Below are 23553 nucleotides of genomic sequence, written 5' to 3' on the forward strand. Positions count from 1 at the left end.
GCTGCAAACACCACCATACATTGATGAGACAGAGGTGGAGAGGGTGAAACCTTCAAACGTCTTGGCACTCACATCAGTGATGATCACACGTGGTCATACAGCACTCCACAGATTATCAAGAAGTCCCAACAGAGACTGTCCTTTCTGAGAAGACTGACAAAATTTGGTATGTCAGCCACAATTCTCTGCAACTTATACAGGTATAATGTTTGAGATTGTCCTCTCCACTGCCATTACAGTCTAGTACAGTAACTGTACAGTTCAAGACAGGAAGGCTCTCCAGCCTGTGATTAAGACATCACAGTACATTTATGGGGCAGCTTTCCCCTCACTGTAGGACATTTACCAAACCAGAGTCCTACGTAAGACACACAATATCATCGGGAACTATACACACCTCCAACACTCACTCTTCACACTCCTACCATCAGGCAGATAATACAGGAGTCTGAAGTCCAGGACTCCTAGGCTGGTGAACAGCTTCTACCCACAGGCCGTTAGGCTTCTCAATAACGTTTTACACACTAAGCCCTCCACCACCTGAGTGACTGTTATTTCACTGTCATTCTTCTCATCTCTATTACTATCATCCTCTAAGTATTTATTATAATAGCAGAAATGCTATTATAGCTCCTCGCCCTATCTCCAAGGGAGCACCCAGCCACCCTGCGGAGGAAACTCATCTCGGCCACTTGTACTCGCGATCTTGTTCTTTCGGTCATGAGCCAAATCTCATGATTTAGATCATGATCATAGGTGAGGGTCGGAACGTAGATCGATTGGTAAATCGAGAGTTTTGCCCCCCTGCTCAGGTCTTGCTTCAACTCGACGGTCCGATACAGCGACCGCATCACTGCATGCGCTGCACCGATCCATCTGTCGATCTCATGCTCCATCCGTCCCTCTCTTGTGAACCACTTGAGGAGTTTAAGTATAAGCGTGAAATAAATGGAGCATTATGACACTAATAATGATTGCAGAAAGGACTTTCAGCTTTTAAAATACAGAATTTTTCTTCTTTTTGGCGGCAGGATAAACTGTATTATAATGCTGAGGGAATTCTTTAAAAATGCTGCATTTATTCACAAGAAATTTCCACAGTAAGGAATTAAAGTATTTCCAGATCTCGTCTTCCAAAACAAGGGCGTCTTATGTGGATAACAGTTTTTGTGAGGCTATAATGATGAATCCGGCTGAAAGAACACAACAGGTCAGATTAAAAGACTTTGTTTGCTCTGTGTGCTGGGGTAGCCAACAAGTCTGCTTCACGTGATGCAAATGTTCATTTAAAAAACAGATTATAACAGCTTTCTTCCTGTTTGCAGGGGTGTCTTTAGGATGGAAATAACGGCAACATTACAGAAACATTAAATTTCCTCTCGGCTTCAGTCATTACTCTGTTGGATGCAGGTTGTGTTCAGACAGAAATATGAGGCCCAGAACGCACTCTAATAGACTGTAGTTGCTATTGCAACTTATGTTATTTCCATTATTTTATTTTGTTATTATTTTCCAGTGTTGCGCGCTCTTTATCCGCCACGTCCATAATTCTGGATTCTTCGTTGTCATTGTTTATGTCGCATTGCAAGTGATGCAAAAGACACTTTGAAATACTGAGTGGTCAGACTGTTCAGACTGAAACGCATCTGTAGAAATCCAATAGCTCTGTAGAAATCACCTCTGTATGGCTTTGTTCAGACTATCCATTTAAATCAGATTTATCGTATATGTGATTCAAATATGGTCTGAATGATGGGACTGTCCACATCACATAGTAAGTGGTCAGGTCTGGTCTGTGTGTCATGTAGTGCTCTGATCCACATTTGTGTGTGTGTGTGTGTGTGTGTGCGTGTGTGTGCGCACGCGCGCATGGGTGTATTTTCTCTCATGCAGCTGTACAATGGCTTTACCAACATCATGTCCATGAAAACACACTTCATCCATTTTCTATATCTGCGTACTTTAATTAATGGTTACAGAGGGCTGGGATCTATTCCAGCAGTCATAGGGCTTGAGGCAGGTATTCCGATGGCTTTTTCCAGTTGCTGACTGGTGTTCCCAACACTGAGTTACCTGGGTGAAACACTTGGTGAAATGAAAGAAACACTTTGCAAAAATCAAGCTATGCTGGGTTGGTCACATCATGCTCTGTGTCTTATTATGAGTGTATGTATGCCTTTGTTGATTGGTTGTTTTGTTTCATTTCCAGTTCTGTTGTAGCAAATTTAAATGAATCTGACAACTTGTTCACAGTTTTGTTCTTCTCTTGTAGTGGAGGTGCCCGTGGACGTTGGTACAAGTTCAACGACAATGTGGTTGAGGAATTTGAAATGAATGATGAAAGTCTGGAGTATGAGTGCTTTGGTGGAGAGTATCGTCCCAAGGTTTATGATCAGTGTAAGTGATGCATGTGTGGAGTTGTTCATTCTAGTACAGAATTATTAAATAATACATTTTGAGTAATACTGTTTTTGTGCATGCGCACACAGCAAACCCATACCCTGATGTACGGAGGAGGTATTGGAATGCCTATATGTTGTTCTATCAGAAGATCAGTGACCAGAACTCTCCTGTTCTTCCCAAAAAAAGTCGAGTCAGCATCATGAGACAGGAAGCTGAGGATCTTACACTGTGAGTGATTGTTACCCACCAAATATAAAAATGTCAGCAATTATGACTGGATCACTCACTCATTCATCTTCAACCACTTATCTGGGTCAGGGATGGCTGGATCATTTAGATGTTGTTTCCTGTTCCCATGTCTGTAGTATTACTGAAGTATGAGTAACCATGAGTTGATACCATTTAAGAGTAGATACAAGTTTTAATATTGCAGCAGAAAATTGTTCCCCATTTTACCCTTCTGTTTTAGGAGTAACAGAGACAAAAGTCAAACCACAACAACTGACAAATCTGTGACACTCAAATGCTGTTTTCGGTAACAAAAATGTTAAAATACAAATGTTGTAAAGCCGTGGATTAACAGGGGTCGAAATACATTTTTTTAACCTACTTGCACTGGTGCTTGTAACAAAAAATGTACTTGCACAACCAAAAGTCAGTCTTATATCAACCTTAAATCTCCTCCTCTGATGTGCACGTAGCCCCTTTCACACCGGGCTGCTTCCAGTTGCGTCATGTGTCGTCATTACGACGCCGCATCGAAGCAACTCAGTGCCGAGACAAGCAGCTCGATACCACAACAAATGGTAAATGGACTGCATTTATATAGCGCTTTCCCATCTGTATCAGACGCTCAGCGCTTTACAATAATGCCTCACATTCACCCCAATGTCAGGGTGCTGCCATACAAGGTGCTCACTACACACCGGGAGCAATAGGGGATTAAAGGCCTTGCCCAAGGGCCTTTAGTGATTTTCCAGTCAGGCAGGGATTTGAACCTATGATCTTCTGGACTCAAGCCCAACACCTTAACCACTAGACCATCACCTCCCCCCACAACAGCACGAGGGACGCAAAGGACGAAGCAAATCGTACGCCAGAAATTAAACGTTTAATTTTTGTTTGTGCCCTGTGTTCGACGCAGAAATTAAGTGGATCCAACGCAAATCAGACCAACAGGGCGGTACTCGACGTGACTGGAAGCCACACCCTCACAAGACAACGTTACCCGACGCCAATTTATGATTCCTGCTGTGTTCCATTGTTCCTGAAGTATAAATCACGCAAGGTTGTTTTTATACCGTGTACACAATGCGGTAAAACTACACGCTCAAAAAAGAGCACAGAAAAAAAATGCTGATTGCAGCTGCTGCTCCTCCGCTGTTCTCTCACAAAAGTGTTTAAATAAAATCCATAAAAGACCTGCTCACAGACTGATTGCCAGAGACAGGACATGTCCACATGCAGTAAAAAGTCCGGACATCTCCAGTCCACTCACGAACGATTCGTTCACACGCGCACATGTGAACAATTAAAAGAAAGAAAAAAAAAACTGTCTGGCTGCAGGGAGTTAGTTCTTTGTTCTCCTCTCAAACTCTCATCAGTGTTTAAAAAAAAAAAAAAAAAAAAAAGACATAAGTCCTGCTCGCAGACTGATTGCCAGAGACAGGACATGTCCACATCAACTATAACTCCAGACATCTTCACATTTACTCTCTGACGGTTCGTTCACACGCGCGCATCTCGCAGTCAAAGGAGGAAAGATAAACTATAACAGAACTCAGAGCGCAGACCTGCAGCTTAGCACAAGAACAAATATAAAGTAGAAGTGCAGAGAACCTGCAGGCTGCGTCCTCACCTCCTCTCTGCCCCCTGCTGCGATCACCTGATGCAGATATTCCTGCGTCGTCATGACGCCACAGGAAGCAACTCGAAGCAGATCAGGTGTGGTTATGACAGAGTTTGAGAGAAGAGCAGCAGACGGCTTTTTTTTTTTTCACGTGCACGCGAAATAATTGTCACAGCAACTTGCTCCGTGTGTGAGAGTCATAAAACGCAGGGAAAATGAAGACAACACACTGGATATTGTTTTTTACATCCTGTTTCCACTGATCATCCTTGAGATATTTCTTCAGCTTAACTGGAGTTCACTTCGGGTAAATTCAGTTGATTGGACATGATTTGGAAAGACACATCTGTCTACATATAATGTCCCACAGTTGACAGTGCATGTCAGAGCACAAACCAAACATGAAGTCACGGGAATTGTCTGTAGACCACTGAGACAGGATTGTCTTGAGGCACAAATTTGATGTAGGGTACAGAAACATTTCTGCTGCTTTGAAGGTCATAACATGATGATCACTGTGCCAGAAGTAACTCAAGTTGTTGCGGCTGTTGTTAAAACCATTACCACTGATTGCATGCACCTGGATTAGCTAAATTACACGTTAGCTTTCCATGCTAGCTCCATTGTGAAGTTTACCTTTTATCAGCAAAGACTGCATTCACAGCTGCACATCAGATATATTTCAGACAAATCTGTCACAGTGATATGACGACACAAATGAGTTTTTATTTCTGTCTTTAAAAACATTACGTCGTGTCAGTGCTCATAGTGATGCAATACATTTTGTGAACGCAGTCTCTCAAAACGCAGTCTTTCTGTTGTATCACTGTGATAGTGGAGTGGTATTTCTGAATCCTTAAATATAAACTAGTCCAACAGTATTGGAGATTTTTTTTTTTTTTTTTTTTGCTGTAGCTAACAGAGCTCCTGCCACATCAGGATAAAATAGAACTGTGTGTTAAGTTTCTCAGTATTGGTCACAGTTGCGACTTTGAAAGAAGTAAGTCCTGTATTGGCCATGACGCCTGTTGGTGTTGGTGCTGGTGCTTATCTTCGGATTCCATAGCTTGAAGCAGATTAACGTCTACAGCTCCCCCTGTATGGTATGCCAGTCCAACGCAGATTACTTACACAATTGAGGCCAGTACTTATTTACAGCTGGTTGGACTGAGACAGTGGAGACTTGTTCATGTAAACAGGTAACATGAGCAGGATTCAAACCCAGGTCTCCACATTGGCAGGCCAGCTTCTCATCCGCTTAGCTACCTGCCCTCTGAAAAGGATTCACCACATTGATTTTCATAAAAAGACTGGCTTAGTGCTGACTCAGTTTTCTGTGTTGTTTCCATAATTCTCAGGTCTGCTCCATCTTCACCTGATGTTTCTCCACAGTCTTCTCCTCGCCCACCTAGAGCAAATAATGACCGCCTCACCCTCTTAACCCGCCTGGTCCGCAAGGGAGAGAAGAAGGGTCTGTTTGTAGAGAAGATGCCTGCTAGCATCTATCGGGTAAATGGCGGAACTCTGTAGCTTCCAGACCATTCTGAAAAAAGTTTGTTTTCATACCATCATAACAATTGTGTGTGTCCGTGCGTGTATGCATGCGTAGATGGTGAGAGACGAGAATCTCAAGTTCATGAGGAACCGAGACGTCTACAACAGTGACTACTTCAACTTCACCCTCTCTCTGGCCTCTGTCAATGCAGTATGTGCTACTTTTTATACATTTTCATGGGGGGGTTATAGGAATCATCCTGTCTGCCCACGAGTCGTTTAACCCTCTAAAGTCGTTTAACGCCGACACGCATCAAAGTTACATGACCGAATTAAGCGGTCCTCCCATCAAATCCCCCACACGCTGTGTTTCTGTTTGAATGTGTGTTAAACGTGCAGATGTCACACTATATACGAGTATTGAAATTTTGTTGATAGGCCCAGTAAAACTTGAATTGCAATTAATAATTTTCACCAGGCTTTTCCCTGAATATTATGGTAATGTGTGGAGCGGTGCTTCATCTAGCACATGTGCAAACGGGAGTTCTCTCCCTCTTTTCTCCACTTTGGCCAGAGCAATTACAAGGGGAAAAAACATGACTTTCCCTTATCATTTGCATGACCTAAACCAATCCAGAATTATCATTAATGAATTAATTTAATGAATTAGCCCGCGTATTTGGTTGTGGAGGCACTTTGTGCAGTACGTGCCGGAACGTCTTCCTCTGTTCTTTTTTGTTTTTTGGCCGGAGGCGGAAACAAAACAACTTCCGCTTTATCATTGGTGTAAAATGCATGATGTAAACCAATCAATACCACCAACCACAACCCCATGTGGGGGTGTTGCTGCAGGAAAAAAAGAGCCACCAAGGACAAACTGAGGTGCCAAAGCTTCCTCCAGGTGGACAACAGGATGAATGACAAAGTGTGGCCTGTGACATATCCAACACAAGACCTCTGTCTTGTGTTGGACATGAATTGTTTCTCTAAGTGGCACAAATAATTTGTGTGGCTTCTTACTGTCTTGTAAATAGATGTACAAAAAATGCCTGAAGCATTTCCTGCATTTTAATGTAAATAGTTGTACATAACTTTGTTTGCTACATTTGTACATATTTTTTAAAATTTACAGTTTGTTTGCATTCTAAGTTGGTTGGTTAAAAATGGTTTGTTGAACATGTTTGTGGTTTTCACAGTTAAAAAAAACTTTTCTATTCGGTTTTTATATTTGTGTGTGAATTTAGGTTCATTGTGTTAATACAGTATGTAAGACTGAAAGAAAAACTGTAAAGTCACACAGGTGAGGTTGTGTTGAAAAAAAATTACAACCAAAAAAGGCAAAGTCAACAGTAAATTATGAAGGTAAAACCACAAGTAGTCAAAAACTGCCAATTATACCCTGGACTCCAGAGGGTTAAGCACTCACTCACTCACTCACTCACTCACTCACTGCTTATCTGGGATTGGGTCCCGGCGGCAACAGCTCCAGCCGGGTACTCCAGACTTTCCTTTCCTGGGTCTCATTGACCACCTCTGACTGTGGGATCCCGAGTTGTTCCCAACCCAGTGTGGAGATATAATCTCTCCACCTAGTCTTGGGTCTTCCCCGGGGTCTCCTCCCAGGTGGACATGCCTGGAACACCTCCCTAGGGAGGTGCCCAGGGGACATCCTTACCAGTTGCCCAAACCACCAGATTAAGCACATGCCTCCTAAATTGGTTGGTTGGTTTTATTGAAACTACACACAATGGTTGCACACCATATGAACATTAAAATTTAAATTATTCCAGTCTGATGTCTTCAGGTGGGAATAATTGGAGTTTTGTTCTAGTTAATGCATCATATGATGTTAACCTCATAAGTGTAAGTTCTCCTGAACCGGTTCGTGGATTTCAGTGAAACATTACACAATAAAAATAAATAAATAAATGAATAAATAACAATTCTGGTCAAACATCTTGAAGTTGTTCGTATAGTTTTATACATTATACATTTGTGTAAAATGTCATGTACAGAGATTGGCCAGTTTGCTAATTCGGGTTTTCCATTGCAAAAGATTTACTTCCACTGGTTAGTGTGGTTGGCTCCAAACAGAACTCCAAGTCGGCTTGTGGGCTTGACCCCAAGTCAAGCCCACAAGTCCTTTCCAAGATGGCACCGTGAATGGTTGTCTGTGTTTTGTGTGCTTTATTTTTCACTTTTTGCACTTGTTAAATCTGTTTTTTGCTGGAGTAGCTCAAGCTCCTTCACCAGGGATGAGGTCATGAAGATCAGGGAAACAAATCCGGTGGACTGTTTCCTACCTTTCTTTTTATATCCATAAAATTCTGGACATTGTGGTCAAAGGTACCTCACCTTTGTGAAATACCTGAGGAGAGGGAAACACACTGGCACTCTTAAGTCTCCACCACAGAGAATTACATACATCTCTTCCAGGAATATTTCTCTCCAGTGTGCGCTTACTGAGCAACAAACTAAATGAACTTCAGCGACTGGTAGGGAAAAAGAGATTTTTCTTCATCTTCAGTCCTGTGCTTCATGAAAGCGTGACTGTGTGGCTTGACACCGGACTCTGCGCTTCAGGTGGTGGGCTTTTAACTCCTCAGAGCGGATTGTGACACCACACTTTCCAGGAAGACGAAGCGTGGAACAATCTGTTTTTACACTAACACCGGCTGGTGTACTGATGTGACAGTGATCCTGAAGCACTTCTCTCCTGACCTGGAATCCTTCTTTATAAACTGTAAACCTTTCTATTCTTCCTGTAAGTTCTCCTCATTCATCCTGGTTTGCATCTACATCCCACTGCAGGCTAACATGCAGGAGGCCCAGCGCATGCTGGCCAACCAAATTCTAATGGTGACGGTTCCGGTGTAGCACCCTTCACAAGAAAACTTTTCTGGTTTTCCAAAATAAATCATTCAATGCTCAGAATACATTCAAGGAAACCTCAGCCTCAGCCATAAAATAACAAATAGTTAAAAATAGTTAAATAGTTAAAAATAACAGTTAAAAAAACAGTTGTATCAAATGCTTGACCAGTTAGAACACTTTGGATTACTACTACTCTCCCTTCCACAACGCCTATGACATCATCCCCCGCACTGCACTGGGCCGCTCTGACCATGCCATCGTCCACCTGATTAAGGCAGAAACTAAAGTTGTGTAAACCTGTTGTGAGGACATCAAAGCAGTGGAACAAGGAAACCCTACAGACTCTTCAGTTGTGGTTGGACTGCACTGACTGGGATGTTTTCAGGTCCTTGCATGGGTTTATAGACACTGTGACATCCTACATCAGTTTCTGTGAGGACTGCTGTATTCCATCACACACCGCAAGGCTCTCCCCAGGAATTTAGAGCATGATGCCCCGTCAGGCGCTTTGATATGTTTTTCTTCATGTTTTGATTTGGAATAGAATGTGTAGTATTCCCAATGCCTTTGCATGTATGGAAAAAACAACTATTATTAGGGGTGTAACGATACACAAAAATCACGGTTTGATACGTTCCTCGGTTTTGAGGCCACAGTTCGGTTCATTTTCAGTACAGTATGGGAACAAAATACAGAACCTAAATTTGCTTGTTGTTTAAACCAGCAGTTTATTGTAACATTATACAAACAGGAAAATAAAATAATTGCAAAGTGCTGCCTGGTAATAAGTTAAAATGTTCTCAAATAAACAACAAATATGTCAGTTGATGCTGTCAGTTGATTTCATGACAGCTGCGCTCCTCATGCGGTGTGAATTCACACACACACACACACACACACACACAGTGTAAATATAAGGTCTTACCTTTGTGTTTTAGTGAAGTCAAGTCACTCTGCGGCACTTTGCGCTGTCAGATCAGGTAGCAGAACGGAACCTCCCCCACCCCCTTCCTCCCCACCGGTTCTTTCTAGGCGCAACAAGTCGCAAAAGTCACAGCTCCTCAATAGCATCTCACTTACCACAAGCTCCATGCGATCCTGGCTGCACGCGCAATTAAATCTCAAGAAAAAGTTATAAAATTACTCAGTTCTCAGTATGGAGCAGGGACACTGTGCGTGTGCTGGATAATGTGTGCAGCAGTATTTAGGTGTAACACTTCAGGGGAAAAAAGCCTTTACGGTACGTATTTAATTAAAAGTTAAAAAAATCTTTCTAACATCTTTCTGTGTAAATATCTCATGTTACAATGTGGAGACCCGCTGCATTGTGTTGAGGATCAACCCACTGTAGTCCATTCCAGTATTTAAAAAATGTTCCCTTTTTTTTTCCGAGTTGAGTAACAATGCAAATCAAAACCAACAGGATAAAATTAAACCACAGTGGTATAATTTAAATTGTTTTCAACATGAAAATACAGTACTAGCCACCATTTTCTTAGTCTTCACATGCACACACATTGGAGAGAGCATTTTCTTCACGATTCAGTCTATAGTCTGTTATAGAAGGTCTCGTTGAACAGGAACAAAGACATTTGAACACAGCTATCAGTCACAGCATCATTTAGTGACCGAGCTGACAGACACTAAAAACAGCTTTGCTGCCCTGCGTGATGTTGAAGGAGTTGCAGTGTCACTAAATGAGTAAGATCAGTCACATGGCTCTAAGATAAAGATATCTGTGTTACAGACAAAGCTGAAGCACCCAGATTACCAGGCCATGGCTAAAGAGAGCCTTCAGCTGGCTGTGCACTTTCTCTTCCACACCTACCTGCACACAAAGAAGAAACTTCGGTATGTACCGAACGCATCTTTGTAATATAAATGCATCTTTGTAATGCATGTAAAAATGCATCTTTGTAATATATATATATATATATATATATATATATATATATATATATAGTTTGCACTAATAATAAAAATGTCCTTGTTCATCTAGTGTTGACACAGAGGAATGGATGGCCACTGTGGAGGTGTTGTTGACAAAAAGCAGTGAGGCCTGCCAGTGGATGGTACAGTACCTGGTTTGCCCAGAAGGAAGAGAGATCACCAGGTCAGCATCTGCTTAACCCTGAGACGTGTCACATATGTTTGTTTTTATGTCCGTCATCATATGAGATTATATCTACATATGTATCATCGCACCAGGAAGAAGATTCTAAATCTTTGCAGCTGGCATATCGATCTTCTGGCTTCTCTGTTTTTCACTTGGGGTTGCCGCTACATTTCCGACATGGATCTGGATGTTTTAATTTGGCACAGGTTTTCACCAGATGCTCGTCCTTGTGCAACTCCGCGTTACATTCAAAATGGGGTGGGATGGTCTGGAAACATGAACCTTCTGCTCTGGAAACAAGCAGGACAAATGTTATAACTTTCTAAAAATCTAATTGTCTGTTTTCCACACTCAAGGAAAACTGATGTGAAGGTCTGGTAATATTCATAGCCTTCCTGAATCTACCCAGCTGGACTGCAGTCAGCTTAATTAGGTCCTAATCATGAATCAGGCTGTAATTGGCACTCAAGCATAAAAATTCTACATTTTTCTTTTTAAGCTGTGGTATCTTCTCAGTGTCATACCATTCCCTGAGTTTAAGTAGAAATGTTTGGGTTACTCCATCCCGAAAATACACCAATCAAAGCACAGGGCCCACCTGACTGACAGACACCTTTTTGACTCTGTGAGGCTCTGTGTCTCCAAGTATGAAGGCCATTAATTGATATACTTCAAGGACAGTACCACACAGACTGCTGACATGCACAGTTCATTATGATTTTCTTATTTTGCCATTGTTACGTACATTTGTCCAAAGCTTGATCTTCCAGTTGTTGTATTGTATATTGCTTTCATATTAGTATTTACATATATGTTTTAGGAATGCGAGATCTCCACCGCAACACAGAAAACTGCATTTTTATTAGTTATATTTCACATAAATATCCATTTCTGCATAAAATATTTATATTAAAAATATGTTGCTTAGTTTTCAATTCCAAAATATCGAGAAGCGAATGCAGTCGCAGTTTTACATAGATCTTTCTGGATTTTAACACCAGTGTAAAGGCTTCTGTGTCTGTTCCTCTGTGTTCTGTCTGCACTTCAGGAGTGGGGGCAGTGTGTGTGAGTGTCTGAGTGCCACACAGTGAGCAAAGAGCAGAGTTTTACAAATACATTTTTAGACTTTTTAGACTTCTTTTCTTTCAAAGTCTACTCTGAGTGTCTCTGTGAGTGTCCTTGCTATGGTTAAACTAAAAACACAGCTGCAGACCCGCGACACATTAACAATAAACACTAATGTCCCCCTCACCAAAAAAAAAATACGCCTAAAACCTCTTTCTGAGGATAGAATGATGTTCCTGCTCAAAGACTGCAAACCATGGGCAAATCCAGACGGAAAGAGGGTGTTGTGGGTGGGATGTGACCTCCTTAACACCCCCCAATTAAAGGTCCACTTTGGAAGACATATTTCATAATACTACTTAGAACAACAACAACTACAATGTTTAAATCGGCATTAATCTGGGCCTACGTTTTACTGCAGTTCTGGACTAAGTTTAATTGATGAGCCACATAAAGATAAATTCACTTAATTTAACTTTTCTACATAACTAAAGTGGGATGTGAAGCAATATCTTTTTTTAATGTAATGTCTAAGCTTGTGCATTACTGGGTCTGTTTGGAGTTCTAGCTTTAAATTCAGGTTAGTTAGGATAAGGGAAGCCTAAAATGTGAAAATGATTACAACTCTTGTGGTTAGTTATCTTATCAAACAAACATGTAGGTTGTGATGTCAATTTGAGATAAAAGTAAAGAAAAGGTGAAAATACGCAAAAGAAAACACAAATACAACACACATTAAGGAGTACAACTAAATTGGGGGAGTGGGATGAGAAAATAGTCATCAAAAAACCTCTAGAATATATTCCTGGGCATCAAAAAAAAAAAAAAATCCTAGACCCCTGCAGTCAAAAGTCCACTTTCACCAAATGAGCATATACATAATTATTTACAGGCTTTGCCTTGAAGCTCAAAATTGAACTCGGGTACATCCTATATCCACTGATCATTCTTAAGATGTTTCTACAGCTTAATTGGAGTCCACCTCGGGTAAGTTCAGTTGATTGGACATGATTTGGAAAGACACACATCTGTCTACATATAAGGTCCCACAGTTGACGGTACATTTCAGAGCACAAACCAAGCATAAAGTCAAAGGAATTGTTTGTAGTCCTCTGAGACAGGATTGTCTTTAGGCACAAATTTGGGGAACGGTACAGAAACATTTCTACTGCCTTTAAGGTCCCAGTGAGCACATCCACAAATTGAAGAAGTTTGGATCCACCAAGACTCTTTCTAGAGCTGGACGCCCATCGAATATGAGCATTCAGGGAACAAGGGCATTAATCAAGGAGGTGATGAAGAACCCAATGGTTACTCTGTCAGAGCTTCAACATTCCTCTGGAGAGAGGAGAACCTTCCATAAGGACAGCCATCTCTGAAGCAATCCACCAATCAGCCTTGTATGTTAGAGTGACCAGATGGAAGCCACTCCTTAGTAAAAAGCACATGGCAGCCCACCTGGAGTTTACCAAAAGGCACCTGAAGGACTCTCAGACCATGAGAAACAAAATTCTCTGGTTTGATGAGGCAAAAATTGAATTATTTGATGTGAATGCCAGGCGTCATGTTTGGAGGAAACCAGGCACCATCCCTACAGTGAGTCATGGTGGTGGCAACATCATACTGTGGGGATGTTTTTCAGCAGCAGGAACTGGGAGACTAGTCAGGATTGAGGGAAAGATGAATGCAGAAATGTACAGAGATGCCCTTAACCACACAGCCAAGATATTAAAAGAGTGGCTTCAGGACAACTCTGTGAATGTCCTTGAGTGGCCCAGCCAGAGACCAGACCTGAATTTGATTCAACATCTCTGGAGAGATCTGAAAATGGCTATGCACCGATGCTCCCCATCCAACCTGATGAAGCTTGAGAGGTGCTGCAAAGAGGAATCGGCAAAACTGTCCAAAGATAGGTGCACCAAGCTTGTGCTATTATATTCGAGAAGACTTGACACTATAATTACTGCCAAATTTGCATGAACAAAGTTTTGCACAAAGGGTGTGAATACTTATGTAAATATGATTATTAAGATTTTTTAAATTATTATTTTGAATACATTTGCAAAAAATAAAAAACTTTCATGTTGTTATTATGGGGTGTTGTGAGGACAATTTTGAGGGGAAAAATGAATTTACTCAATTTTGGAATAAAGCTGTATCATAACAAAATGTGGAAAAAGTAAAGCGCTGTGACATTCTGGATGCACTGTAAGTATGATTTGTCATAACTCACCTGAAAATAGTATCTCAATCAATTTAGCATTCTATTTTTATAAAATTGGTGTGTGTGTGTATGTGTATGTATGTGTGTGTATATATATATATATATATATATATATATATATATATATGTGTATAATGTTCTCCACTCAGATTGCAATAGCCATTCACAGATTAGCCTTTCTGTCCATCATTTACCTGTATTTTGGCATGCTTGGCACCAGTAAGTTACATTGGATTAACATGTCAACAACAGCAGAAAATCGTCTGCCAGCGAGGTTTGCTGAGTTCACAGAGGAGGAACTAGTGGAAATACAGTGGTCCCTCGTTTATCGCGGGAGTTACGTTCTAAAAATACCCCGCGATAAGCAAAATCCGTGAAGTAGTCAGCGCTATTTTTTGCAATTATAGATGTTTTAACGCTGTAAAACCCCTCACCACACACTTTATACACTTTTCTCAAACAGGCATTAACATTTTCTCACTTTTCTCTCTTGTGTAAACACTCTCTTTTTTCTTCTGGGCGAGAAGATTATAAACAGACACATGCAGAACACAATGCGCATGCTCTCCCTTCGCACACTGCCTCCGGAGGTACGGATGTGGGACCCGCAAAGAATCCAAGTCCTCTCTCGGTGGCCACGGAGCGTTGCGGCTGCGGTCAACATCCGCATCAAAACAGCGAGCGTAGTCTCTGGACCTGTTGCCAGATTTGGCGCAGCTCTACACAGCAGACAGGAGTACGGTGTGAGTGGCCCACTGCTGCGTTTACTGAGCCCGCAGACTCAGTAAGCGCATCGGAGGCAGTGGCAGCAGTCGCGGTGATGCCAACCAGTGCCGTGACCGGCCCACCCTATAAGGACGCAGAACACAATGCGCTGTTTAAAATAAAAAAAAAAAAAAAAGCATGCAAAATCGTACTTAAAAAAAAACAATCCACGAAACTGCGAGGCCACAAAAGGTGATCTAATTGATCACCTTTTTTAAATTAGATCTAATTGATCTAATTTACTTGACTCTTTGTTGTTTGCTTAATTTGGGAGGGGAGTGGAGAACATAACAATTGATGGATGTCAAGTCGTCCAACATAGAGAAATATTGGACGCCTATGTTGGATGCCTTACCATCCAGTATTTGTATAATGTGTGTGTGTATATATATATATATATATGTATATATATATATATATATATATATATATATATGTGTGTATATATATGCCCAGTCTATTCGTGCAATTTGTGCAGCTCCTCCTAAACCATTTGGTGGATCTCAATGGACTTTCACACAGTGTTGTACACATGTGAAAATGTGCATGGAAGAAAATAAATCTGGTCCAGCACTTTCAAAGAGACATTATTGGATTTCTGTTTGTTTGATTATTACATCGCATTCGTCAATTGCATTTGCAGAGGTTGACCTGTTTGCTAATTCAGGTGTTTGACTGCAAAAGATTTACAATGCATGCAAGTGACATAGTATTCGGGGGTGGGGGGGGTCCTTTTTTTGAACTTGATTACCAATTTCTAGTTTGTATAGGCTTTAATTTCTTAACTGTAGCTCTGGTTTTAATTTCAGTGTGATAAGTGATCTCATCTTGCAGAAGGATGCTGATCATGGTTGTAAATAATTTAGTCCCACTTAGTCCTGTGAGCACTGGGTAGGGGTGCTGAAATTTTTCCAACCACTTATTGTTTATAAATACATTGACCTACATTTGCTTTGACTACATTTTCATACTTGTTAAAATTGAAGAAAGAAAAACCACCCTTTTTTTAAAAAAATACAGAATTATGGTGCAGCAAAGCCTGGCTGAATGGCAGCTAACACCCATTTGTTATAATAGCTCAACAAACTTACGGCCATGAGTTTTCCAGCTGCAAAACAGTCAAATATAGCAACAGTCAGCTGACTGAGTGGACCGATTAGACACTACAAACAGTTCAGTGTGTCCAGTCCAGAGGAGTCAGGGCCACAGTGTGAATTTAGTGTTCATATCACCCAAGATCTTCAGCCAATACATGTTTACATAAGCATTTTGTATCACTTAGATTTATTTATGTTTAATATCTGTAAATTTCATCAGTTACACACAAACCCATACATTTCCAATTCATCAGTTGTTTTCCCAAATCACAGTAACTTATAATAACTGTTCCTTAAATACCACCTTGAATGTCATAATACAGATGTTCAAAGCAGCTGCTGTTGAGTTTCAGCATATCTTGGAAATTGTATCATGGTTTGAAAAGCTTTGAAACAGACTCGTGTAGTCAGAGTATTCTGTTGACCAAAGTAGAGGAAGGAGTGGATAGCCAAATGGTTACTTTTATTTCATTCATTATTCATAAATTACATTATTTGACAAGCTTCATTTTGCTGGAATGATACTGCTGTCTAAAGATTGGGTAAGGATTGAGCAATAAACAAGATTTGCTTGTTTGTTTATGTACAGGCTGCTACAGAACAGACTTGCATAAGCCTGTGATGCCTCTTAAAATGTGTAACACTGCTGTATTAGAGACCGTCAGAACGCTCCAGTACAGTCATAGTTTTGGCTGTACAGCACAAAGAATAAGCTCAGTCAGTGGAGCATTCCCTAAAAGGGCAAGCATGGCCTTTATTGACTGCAGTATTTTTGGCGTTGTCCTGGTGATACATGACACTGGGGACTGTGTAGCTCCCAGCACTACTCCTTCACTCTGATCAATGCAGATTCACGTCTTCAGCCCAAGGTCAGGCATCGTTCTGGCCTGCTCGTGTTGCTGTAGCCAGTAGCACGCACCCAAAAAGTCTTCAGAGTGTTCATATAATTATTCTTATAGATTATAACAGAGACCTGTGTGCACAAAGAGGCTTGAGTTCCTGTTGCTTTTGGTTTTGTGGAAGTGTCATAATGGAGCACATACCAGGCCTGGTTCTGATGAACGGTTGATGTAAGTGTATACACGTCATCTACATAGCAAAGGAGTCATTCCTACTACAGCTTTCAGTTATTTTTTTCACTTATCAAAAGAACACGACATTTCATTTATGGTACTGCTAATCAGCATTGACTATTAATAATCGTCCACAACAAGCACACACTTTCATTGACATGTTTTTCATGTCTTCTTTGGCAGAGGTTATGTTTTTGCCCATTTGCCTGTCTGTCTGTTTGTGAACAGCCTGGAGCCCACAATTGTTCCTGTTTCATTATGAAATTTTTACTGAAGATTTGTATCCTGATAGGAAAGAACTGATTAAATTTTCAAGGCCATCTATCAAAGTCAAGAAAAATCTTGGAAAATTCCCTATCTTTAACATTGAATGAATTTTCAAAAAAAAAAAATCATCAAATTTCTTTCATATTTGAGAGCCTTATGTAGGATGGTATCCTTTATTGACTGACACAGTTTGATCCAGATTACAGATTTTTTTGGGCCATTTAAAATTAACATTGAAAGCTGCATTTAGTATATATTTTAGTTTATATCTTAATCAAACATGCCTCAATCACTCATATTTGAAGTGAGGTGCAGACTGCCACTCACTATCACCTGACAAAGTTTGATCTGGATCTGATCTGGATTGTGAATTTAATATTTAAAAGCCCATTTGGTATACATTTTGCATTATATCCCAATCAAAAGTGTCCCAATCGCTCTCATTTTTGTGTTGTGGATTTACCTACACCACCAAAATTGAATAGAGGTTCCAATCTTCCAGTAATCAGTCAGAAATCAAGAGCCAAAATGCAATGACAAATTGTGCATAGCAAAGATAACCAATGCTCTGTGAAAATTAACTGAAAAAGAATTCAGAAACCAAAAAAGTTGAAGAAAAAACCTGACACCACCGCAAAAAGACTTTGATTCAAGTGCATGAACTAAATACATACTCGTGACATTTGATCACATCTAATTCAGCTTATGAAAGGCCACTTCTAAGAGGACTTTGACCTTGAAAAATTTTTTTCAAGGCAAAATTTTGTGAAAGGTTTGCGCTCGTTATTTTTCACAAATAAGCTTTTACGTTACATAATGTTGCATAATGGCCAAAATAAATTCTATTTTGTTTTCCTGTCTGAATAATGGCACAGAAACAAACACATTTCCGTTTACAAAGATACAAAACAAAAGAAACAGCACATACATTTGAGAAGCTGGAACCTGACATAAGTGACTATTTTTCTTTGATAAATTGCTCAGTGAATTGAGTTTTCTGCTTAATAATGAATCAGTCTTATGAATCATTTCATCACTAATTTCTGTTATGTCTGAACTCCTTCCAGGGTTTGTCTGTTGGAGTGCAGTGTAAGGGAAGTGCGGGCAGTCGTAGCATCCATTCTTGAAAAGACTCTGGAGAGCGCGCTTCAATTTAAAGACCCAGGATTGGACAGACTAACCGACGCTCTGCTCTCCTTATTGGACAAAGATGTTCCTGAGAATGTGAAAAACTGTGCACAGTACTTCAGCCTCTTCAGCAACTTTGCTCAGAGGGTAAAAGCGTTTTCATAAACCAGTAGCTAAACATGTTGACACTCGAGTGTTCTATGTCCATTCATTGAAATGACTTCTAAGTGTTTTCTCCTGTTCGTTCTCTCAGGGTTACAGCTTTTGTCAGTTGTTGTTGAAACATTCTGCTTATCGTCGGATGCTCATCTTCCTGCTGGGACCAAACAGGCAGAACAACCAGGTAGAGTTGTGTAATCTTGGGTAAATATGTGTAGCTTCATTTCAAATTCTAATTCAGGAATTACCCTGTTGTCTCTGATTTGCGAATATTAATGCTGGCTTTTACAGTCGCAAATATCTGTTTTACCGGCTCCACTAACGTGTCGGGGGTAAAACTTGTTTTTGTGACTGTAATCCAGCATTAACGTCCACAAATCATCATACACAAGGGTGTTATTCCCATTCTAATCCAATTCCAGCATTTGCATGGATCCGTGTTTTCAGCGAAAGACCGCTTCACCACTGAAGGCTACATCTTAATCTGCATAATAATGTAGTTCGATAAAATGGTTACGCAGACAAAGGGTGTGGTCGGCTCGTCAACGTTTACCATAGCAACAGCGTATTCATGCCAAACTGGAAATTCTGTGAGCATAATCCACATCGATACTTTCATATGGTATCTTAAATTCATCCATTTCGGCATCGTCGTCGCTCCGCCACTTTCTCTCGTTCTCGGCTGACAATGGCATTATTGACTTCTGCGTAGCAAGGCGTGCGGTCAAGCGCAAAGTAACACATCGAATGTGAAATGTAATTCAACCTAGATCCGTGTTTTCAATGAAAGACCGCTTTACCACCCGTGAGGTCAGGGTGCGGAGTAATACATCAAATGTGAAACGGTTGAATATTTTGCCACAGTCAGTGCGCTATTTCATGGTCTGAAATCTCATACGATTAACCAATCAGATTTGTGGAACAAATGTAATTGGATTAGAATCACTACTTTAAATTTGAACATCCAACTCACACTTTGTTCTTTACATCTTTTTCCACTTCTGTATGAGGATAAAGTTTTGGCAAAGGTTTTTACGGGTTGTTGCCTTTCCTGGCTCCAACTCTTGTTGATTAACTGCGGGTACATCTGAATCGCACTGTCCCGTCTGTGTGTCTGTGAGCCTGAAAAGAACAACTCCCTAAAGCAGTTAGTGAATTTCAGTAAAACTTGGAACACAGTGGAAGCACACCATATTTTCGGGGTCGCAGCGACAGCAGATCAAGCAGCTAGCTCATCCTACTTGTCCCTGCCCTTGGCCAAAGCCTCAAACTCTGAGGCATTCTCAAGCCAGCTGGGCAATATAGTACCCCAAGCATGTCCTGGGTCTTCCCGGGGCCTCTTTCCATTTGGTCATTTCTGGAAGACCTCCCTAGGGAGACAGCCAGCATGCATCCTCACCAGATCCCTAAACCACAACGGCTGGCTCCTTTCCAGGTGACAAAGCAATGACTCTTCTCTGAGTGCCTCCTGGATATCCAAGCTTTTGACCCTGTCCCCGAGTGTTAGTCCAGATACCAGCCAGAGGAACGTCATTCCGCCGCAAACAGCATCTGCGCAAACTGTTCACAACCAACAGTATACAGTACATTCAAGCAAATGGCAATTGATTTTTCTAAATATGAGCTTGCTCACAGATCTCAGATTTTATCTGGCCTTGGAACTGACGTAAAATTTTCCTTCAGTTTCTTGCTCAAGAACACTTTTAGATCTTTTGCATGAATGGGCACTGTTCCTGTTTGTGCACCAACCACTGAGATTGTTTCATCCAAAAAATGAAGCAGTTAAAGTTGAAAGGTTGGTTCATAGTTGTAACCAAAAGAATATCAGGGTTTTTAGCCCAAACCATGACCACCTTCAGATGATTTTAGTGGTTCTGCTCAAAACTGGTGGAAATATGACCTGGTTCACTATGTGGCACCAAGGTTCAAATAATGTTGAATGCCACTGCTTCAAGAATCCCATTCTCAGTTGGTGAAAAGGGCCCATTTGATACACATACCCAGAATAGCCAGGAATGAAACTGCCAATTGGTTAAAGCTGTACAGCCTTTTAAATTTCACTGACAACATTCAGTTTCTACACAAATCCAAACATTATAATGTTGGTTTGTTTTCGTAACATGTTGCAAAATTACAGCTCATTTTCATGACAAGAACATATTTACCTGGAGGGAATTCCATAAAGATTTTGTTGTCAGTTTTACACCATCTACAGGAAGAAGCGCCTGTGGGTATGCATGAGATTTAGAGATTGACCTGTGTGATGCGCGTTCATGAGGCATGCACCGCGACATCCGTAAGACGTCTTGTAAGTCACTTCAGAGGTGTTATCTGGTTTCAAAAACAACATTTTTAGATTTAGAAGTTTATTTCTCGCTAACTTTTACAAAATTAATGAGAAACAGATTTATACAGAAATAAGCTGGTTTCTGAGCGTTTTCCGCTGTCTTGCTTTATTTTGCTTGGGCAAGCAGCCAGTTAACGTCACGCTGCCTTTGTCTACTCTGATTGGCTGTCTCCGTATGCTTTCCAGCATCCCTCACACAAGTCAGGGGAAGCCCCAATGTGATCTATGATGTCACTATGGTCGCTATCAAATGTAGATCATGGCTGACTGTTGGCTTGAATTTTTTTTTCCTTCAGCACAATTAATTTGTGAATTTTGATCATATTGGCTGTGTCATATTATTAATCCCTTATTTAAAGGCTAAGGAATAAAAAAAAATAGTGGTGCCAAAAGAAAATTATTTTTATGACTTAAATCTTATAACATCCAAAGGCTGTACACCTGTAATACACAGTTTGTCGACCTCAGCTGTTGACTCCATGCAGTCACATGAACCTTCAGTGCAGAAAATAAGCTGGACCTTTTTGCTCAGTGCATCAATAGGTTGATCACTATTGGAATGCAAAACACAAGCAAAAAAAAAAAAAAAAATCTACCCCTTTCACTACTTTGAACACTTTGATGGTGACAACGAAAGGAAACAAATGTTTCATAATATTTACTGGTTGCTGTTCAGAATCCGTGCAGTCTGTCTGAATAATTAACACGCTGCCTTTTCTTCCATCAACTGCATGATGATCAAGTAAAACCGTTTCATCCTGTCACCACATGTCGCACGTAGAATTCCTGTCCAAACCTGGGAGCACATATCAATTTCTGCAAAGTTGAGACCTGGTGTGAAAGTAACCTACTTCTAATGAAATCTTCTCTGCTCTGAAATGGCCTGTGGAAAATTCATCAGATGTAAAATGCAATGGAACTGCAAAACAGCACAAGATGCATACTGACCCATCACTGCTAACCATTTAGCGCATATTTCTGGGTTTGATGGAAATCTGTAGAATGAAATATCTTTGTCTATACTGAGTGGTGTGCCATGCTGAGCTTTGAAATAATTGTTCTTTGAGCCAGAAGGTTCAGATGAGAGAATATTGAAGAAAAGATGAATGACTTGCTAATTGTGTTAGCCAAAGCAAACCTTTGTTTCTGTCCAACAGCATTTACTCTGTCTATGCCACAATGGACGCCGGAATGGATAAAGTGGGGGAGCGTGGGTGACTCAGTGTGAGACAAAAGAAGCCTGCACACACCACTATCTTTGAGTCTGAACCACCTAAGCTAATGGGCTAACCTCGGTTCGAGTGCTTTTTAAATCATATTTTCAGAGACTGTGTGGTGGTTCTCAATGGTTTAGTTTGGTGTGGATATGAAAAGTTGTTAGCTGTATATCTAAGTAATCGTACATTAATAGTGTTATTTCTACCTGGTTCTTTTTATGTAAAATTCTGCCCCTTACCAAAAACCAAACCATTGTATTCCTCATTTTGAGTTTATTCAAGGTCACGTTAGAAACCAGGCCTGGGACCCTCACAGACAGTGTCCATCTTGTGAAAGACCCCTAAAATGAGTCATACAACACTTTTTATACCTTGTGGGTGTTAACATGGGTGTGGTTTAGTCTCATATTTCTAATGTTACTGGCTCTCACCAACAGGGGGAGCTCTCCCTGTATCTGAAACTTGGACAGACAGAGTAAAACTTAACATATTTCTCAGAACTTCCAAACAAATAACACAAATACGTAATAGCTAACATAAAACAAAGAATTAGCACAGATATTATCTAACAATGGGACCTAATGGGTCAGGCTACCAGTAGCTGCTAAAAGTGCTAATGCTGTTAGCGGCAACATTAAATAAGACAAGACTTTCACTCATGAAAAATGTTGTAGCAGGGACATCTTAGATCATCCATTAGGATATTTCCCCACACAACAAGGTGTATTTTTCCTGGTATTTGGTATAAAATGTTAAAAATGAGAGCCAGCCCTCCACAATAGCTAATAGCCGCTTTAAGCGGCTTCTGAACTAGAGGCGCTATGAGAGTTGGATCTAGTGTTGCCATCTCCTCAGTAAGAAAGTAGCTTTTGGCTGTCCTAGAAGTCGCTAGATGACATCATCATCTAATTTGCATAGTATGACATCATAACGTGTAGGGAAAAAAAATTGTTGTGGGAGAGACCATTGAATTTTTCCTTACCACTGTCACCTGTGTGCTTGCTCTGGGGGTTGGTAATGAGTGTGTGTGTGTGTGTGTGTGTGTGTGTAAGGGGTGGGCGTTTATAAGCTTTGCTTCTGCTCACCCCCTTTTGGTCACACGTCACTGTGAAATTGTCTTGTATCAGTTTTTTGTTATTGTTGAGTTTGTGTGCCAAATAAATTCATTCATTCATTCAATACATTATAAAACTTTTAATATTGTTTGGTAAATTCCATATTCATAAATGCAGAGTATTGAAAAGGAATTTACACGGACCTCTGGCTGAATTTGAACAATATATAAGCAGTATTAAGCTTATAAACTCTCCCAAATGTCATAAAACTGTCATGCTCTATAATGATTTTTTTTTTAAGAGAATTAATGTTAAAGAATCTCTTTACTTTTGTTGTTGTGCATTTTTTTATTTTCTCTCTCTCTGTTTATAATAATACTGTGAATGTTATTATGCCCTTGTCCTTTTTGTTTGTTTACT

The 23553-nt window shown here is 40.4% G+C and overlaps 1 protein-coding gene across 4 annotated transcripts in view; it reads left to right on the forward strand.

The window, feature by feature from the left end:
* usp24 (ubiquitin specific peptidase 24) overlaps positions 1-23553 on the forward strand; it is a 154139-nt gene that overhangs the window by 118268 nt on the left and 12318 nt on the right. For all 4 annotated transcript variants that reach the window (XM_034180428.1, XM_034180429.1, XM_034180431.1 and 1 more), the window contains 8 exons: positions 2273-2397; positions 2490-2631; positions 5611-5761; positions 5862-5957; positions 10368-10471; positions 10620-10733; positions 18295-18502; positions 18609-18698. In XM_034180428.1, coding sequence (XP_034036319.1) covers positions 2273-2397; positions 2490-2631; positions 5611-5761; positions 5862-5957; positions 10368-10471; positions 10620-10733; positions 18295-18502; positions 18609-18698 — 1030 coding nt within the window. The remainder of the gene's footprint in view (positions 1-2272; positions 2398-2489; positions 2632-5610; positions 5762-5861; positions 5958-10367; positions 10472-10619; positions 10734-18294; positions 18503-18608; positions 18699-23553) is intronic.

Source organism: Thalassophryne amazonica, chromosome 10, assembly GCF_902500255.1.
Source record: "Thalassophryne amazonica chromosome 10, fThaAma1.1, whole genome shotgun sequence".
NCBI classification, from domain to species: Eukaryota; Metazoa; Chordata; class Actinopteri; order Batrachoidiformes; family Batrachoididae; genus Thalassophryne; species Thalassophryne amazonica.